Source organism: Olea europaea, chromosome 11, assembly GCF_002742605.1.
Source record: "Olea europaea var. sylvestris chromosome 11, O_europaea_v1, whole genome shotgun sequence".
Lineage (NCBI taxonomy): Eukaryota > Viridiplantae > Streptophyta > Magnoliopsida > Lamiales > Oleaceae > Olea > Olea europaea.
In genome coordinates this window covers 9171610-9177203 of record NC_036247.1, presented here as the reverse complement: position 1 = coordinate 9177203, position 5594 = coordinate 9171610, and the positions used below count along the sequence as shown (strand labels likewise).

Sequence of the window (5594 nt, the reverse complement as noted above, 5' to 3'; positions counted from 1 at the left end):
GTATAAAATATATTTGTAATCAAGTTAATAGATTGATCTATAGCCGGGATGTATAATATTCTATCTAAATACATTCATAAATCAAGATTATCAATAGTTGTTCTCTATTCATTAAAATTTAATACGATTTTTAGAAGTTACTTCAAAGTACCAAAAAAAAAAAATAAAAAAAATAAACCTTTAAACCCCAACTGCCGAAAAATTTAGAAAAGGCATGGACAAAATTTACCTCTGTCTTGCATGTACTTACAAGCCTCTCCACTTTGCATGCAAAATGGTCCCCTACCCGACCCCGACCCCCTACTCGTACCCCTACTCCCACTCACTCCATGAAACCCTAACCACAAGCCTAAATGAATCTCCCTTTTAATTTCTAACCCTAAACTCCCCAATTCATAAACCCATTTTGAATCATCCCAATCATTGGCGGATCTACACAAGGTCCTAGTGGGTCACTTTTCAAGTCGGATTTTTTTTTTTAAAGAGCCGAAAGTTAGAATTGGGCAATAATGATAGTTGAGTTTTTTTTTTTTAATTAAAATAGAGTTCAAACAATGATCGAACAATTGATATAGTGAGAGTTGAAATTATTTTCTCATTTGTGATATTTAATTTGAAAATTCTTTAAAAAAATTTATTCATCATAAATGTGAGATTATTTGAAATTCTTTGGGAATTGTTATTTATCATATATATGAGATTTGTGAATCTATGATAGTGATCATGTGTCTGTGTTTTTATAGAATACATAAATTTTTTTGTAACTTTTTAATAAATTTAATTATACCCCATTAATTCCAAATGTCTGCGTTCGCTCCCAATATACTTTTCCATTTAGAGAAAATTAGGACTGGGCTCCCCAACTTTCAAAAGTGACATTTTGAACCTTGATGTATTGAAGCTATTGTTTGACAAATTTATTTATTTTTGAATTAGAAGCTGGTCAAAACTTTGCATTTCATTAGATCCATAAACTTTTATCCACTTTTTATTATATATTTCATAGGACCCATTATCTTATAATTCAAAAAAATTTGTCAAATAGGGACTAAATATGTGAATTCCGGTGACCTAAGTCTTCGATATGGACATTAAATTCGCACATGACTTTAAGTTCAATCAGAAAGGAATATTAAGTGCTTGACAATTTTATTATTCAAATTTAAATCACGTGAAAGTCGCATATCCACATTAACTATTATGGTCACTTGACAACTTAGATTTTTACTGATTTAAATAAATTTGGACCCACAACTACACCATGTGAAATGTTGAGGAACCTGGCTACATACCATCTTGGTAAATTCATCGGGCAAGAAAGCACTATTCAACGTTGAGCACTAACCTGATTTTCCCTCTTTTCAAGAATGATATTTCATCTGTTTACCAATCACAATTATCTCTAATGAAAAGTAATCTTGAAGAAGCCTCTAAAACAGAGCCAGATTGCAAAGTCCCTTTCTTATCAATTGCTACTCTATACTTCCTTTACTACCTTAGCTTTACTATAAAGTTAGCCTGAAATAGCCTTTTGTTTGTGCTTCTTTTTGCTAATTTCATTTTTCATTAAGTTCCCCTATTTGACTTCATTCCTTTGGATTTTAATATTGAAAACTATTCTCAGTCTTTTGATATGAAGTCTTAGTGTGCTCTGCATTTCATGCAAGTGGTTGCTCTATACACAATACCGGACAAAATTAGACAATTTAGTATACAAAAATTTAGATTATTTTTCTTGATTAATACTATCGAGAACTATCCTATCCTCCCGATCATGAAATTTTACATTTGCATTATCTGCATACTCTGTTTGGGTGTATGGTGCAATGGAGATGATGAAAATGTGTCAGCTCCAATGAAGAAAACAGAACAAGAAGCTCTGTATTCTACTATTCAAGATTTTGTGGTTAAATCTTGGAATGGATCAGATTTGTATCCAGATCCATGTGGTTGGACTCCAATACAGGTAAAATATTTCTACTTTTTAATTTTTTTAACCCCTTTTTGGCATCAGTAAAATGTATATGATGCTAAACATTTTTGAAATTACTGCATATACCTATACTGAGTATTTTGTTATGTTTTCTGAACATTTGTGTCACCTGCCATTTTCATCGACCTATTATTTAGCTGTTTTAAGTGTCATAAAATGATCAGAAAACACAGGCATTCAAATTTGTAGGATCTTTTACATATTTCATATCAAAATTTCGAGGGGACCATCGTCTATCCCATCTAATATCCAACTTTAGTTTCATTACCAGATTGTGAAATCTAATTCGTTATCTTCCACAGGATCTCTTGTGATCTATTTGATGGCTTTTGGCATGTCACAGAATCGATAATTGGACCTATTCATGATAATTCTATTAAATGTGCTCAAGATATGGAACTTATAAGTTCCCATTTATTCTCACTAAGGCACCTAAAATCACTCTCACTCTTCAAATGCTTTGTCTCATCGCAACATCATCCTGTTGCACTTCCTACAGAGAATTGGTTCTCTTGCTGGAAGCTTGGAGGTACTTGAATTTCGATCAAATCCCGGTCTCGTTACAAAAATCCCGGCTACTTTTGGTTACCTCAGGAATCTCCATTCATTGGAAAATGATAGTCTGTCAAGGCCATTTGTACAGAGCCTGGCCAGACTATCTCTCAAATAAGGGGCCCACACCCATTTTTTAAGGGCAAAAAAAATGCCCACCCTCTCATAGTATGGCTAGGGTCTGTGCAGATGACCCTGGCAAACTAGCATAGTCCCCATTCATTAGTGCTTATGCAAAATGGGCTAAAAGGTGAAATACCGACTACTATTGGCTACTTAATCAACTTAAAGCAGTTGAATCTTGCTGGAAACTCTTTTAAGGGAAGAATCCCAGACAAGTTTGGTGGGCTGATTCAGCTTCAAATTCTTGATATGAGCAGAAATTCACTATCTGGTGCTCTGCCTTTGAGTTTTGCAGGGTTAACTTCACTATTGAAGCTTGATTTAAGCAATAACCAATTGGAAGGCAAAATCCCATATGAGTTTGGAAATTTGAAGAAATTGACGTTATTGGATCTTAGTAACAACAGATTTTCAGGTGGAAGAACCAAATCATTTGAAGAAATGAGTTCATTGGAAGAGTTAGTCCTCTCGAACAATCCCATTGGGGGAGACCTAATGAACGTCAGGTTGCCTAATCCGATAGGCCTAACCGTATTGGACAGGTCTAATACGAGTTTGACAGGTGAAATTCCAGAGTCCATTGCAGAGTTAAAGGGACTCAGATTTTTGGGTCTTAATGATAACAAACTCACAGGGAACGTCCCCCCAAAGCTTTCATTTTTGCCTAATGTTAGTGCAACGTACCTCAATGGAAACAATCTAACTGGGGAGATAAAATTCTCCGAATGGTTTTATGGAAAAATGGGTCAGCGTTTTCGGGTCTGGGACAACCCGAATCTCTGCTACTCCATTGGTTCGATACAAACAAGGCATGTTCCGTCTGGGGTAAAACAATGTCAGCAAGAAGCCAAAATGCAGCAGTTGAAATTTAGATGAAATTAAACTTTTCATTCTATCTGAAATTTATTCATCTTTTGTGATCTCCTCAATTTTATCGTGATAACTAACATCGGCATATTGTACACATATCTAATGTTAGTTCTAAATATGTGAATCACATATTAAAATTTTGATCTTTGGAATCGTTCATAGGTAAAATCAGAATTATCGGTACGGCCCTTCTCATAAAACTGAATCTCGCATTACTATCTTAAGAAATTTGGGTTTTGCCAACTTTTAGAGCATGAATTGCAGTTTAAGAAAGAAGAACAAACAGAGGGTTATCTCATTTCTGCTTGCTGGTAAATTCTGTTAATAAAATGAATTATTTTTTGGGTTTTGTTTCACTATCATTAATTAGCCTTTCTATCAAACTTTTCTTTGCGTTTTCAGTTTTCACAGTATGCCGGCCATGATTTAATGCATTGAAAATGAAATGCATGATAATAACATGTGTCAGAAAATAATCGGGTGATGGAGAATCAGTGTTCTAAAAGACGTAATACGTGACGATGTGTCAAGGCTAAGCTAAGGGCTAGGCAAGCTTATGTGAGGTATAGGCATAAAAAAACGTTTTCTTATTTTAATATTATTTTAAATTTTTAATCAATAAAAAAATATTTAATAATTATAAATAACACCTACCAAACATTTAAAACTTATTTATCAAATGTAAATACCAAATAGTAAATAAATAAGAATTTTTGGGGAATTTTCTTTGTTTAAGTCTTCAAGTGACTGTTTTGAATCTAGAAGAGATAAAATGAAAAAAAAAAAAATCATCATTTAAGTTTTAACATAAAACAATTGTAAAAAAAAAAATAATAATAAATAAATAAATAAAATAAAATTTAATAATGCGCACCTAGATGCACATAAAAGTGTCTAAGGGCGCATTAGCGGTCAATGAACACCTTTGACCACTTAATAAGGCGTCAAGGCGCGGTTATTTGGCATTTTCCTGGAGCCTCGCGTATTGGCGCCACCTAGGTGGAGCCAATGTGAGCCTTTTAGAACACTATGGAGAAGAGACAAAAAGAAAAAGCACAAGAATTGTAGCAACAAGATGAAGAAATTAGAAAATTATCGAAAACAATTTCGAAGGCTCAGACGCGGGATTGCTGTCCTCAAACGTTAGTTGCTCCCAATCTAGTGTTTCAATAAGATGCTCAAGGGTGTTTCGGCAAATGATTTGAAGGATTATAACAAATCTTGTAAAGAATTTCATCAAAACACAAATTAAAATTCTTCAAAACTTGAAGAACACAACGAGAAAATAAATATGAATTTAAATCGGGATTTGATCTATTTTGAGGAATGAGGAATGAATTCAAGTGTTTTCAATATGTTTTTTGGCATGAATATTGATCTCATGTATATAGGACTTGATCATACACACCAAATGGTGCCAAAACATGCAAGAAACGTTACCAAATTCAAACCGCAACGGCCAAAAACGGCGCTTCAACGGTCACAAAAGTATACCATGCAACCACATGGCATGGTTGTATCTTGGAGCCAACGTTCGATTTTGTAGCTTTCCATCTTTTCATTCCATGTATTGATTTGTTGGTTTTGAACAACCAATTCATAACAACATGTTTGATTATGGAGATTGAATAACATTGGACATTGTTAAAGAAGAAAACAAAACTTAAAACCTTGTTATTGCAATGTTTAATTCAATATTGTGGACCAACGTATCCTAGTTGTTGATCTTCAGGTTAGACTTAATAGCCTTCGTATATTTCTACTCTAATGCTGCAAGTGGTCCACTTTGTATTTAAAGATGATGATCATGAGAGTGAGAGTGAAAGAACTACTGGAAGATATAGGTGAAATTAATTACTTGTTAGTTGGCTCATCCTATCAAGTGGACAATCATCACTTTATATAGGGGTAGCGTTATTTACATTCATAATTTTTATATATACATTCATTTTTAAAAAAATAATTATATTATATTTTTTATTTTATGTAAATTTACCTAAATAGACATATATAAAATTAAATAAAAATATATCGTTCTCAATTCATCCACTAATGT

The 5594-nt window shown here is 33.3% G+C and overlaps 1 protein-coding gene across 1 annotated transcript; it reads left to right on the top strand.

The window, feature by feature from the left end:
* Positions 1-1416: 1416 nt before the first annotated feature.
* On the top strand, positions 1417-3714 carry LOC111404878 (piriformospora indica-insensitive protein 2-like). Its single transcript, XM_023033609.1, has one exon. It carries the CDS (start codon positions 2777-2779, stop codon positions 3542-3544), a length of 768 nt encoding a protein of 255 aa, XP_022889377.1. The 5' UTR covers positions 1417-2776; the 3' UTR covers positions 3545-3714.
* The last annotated feature ends 1880 nt before the right edge of the window (positions 3715-5594 follow it).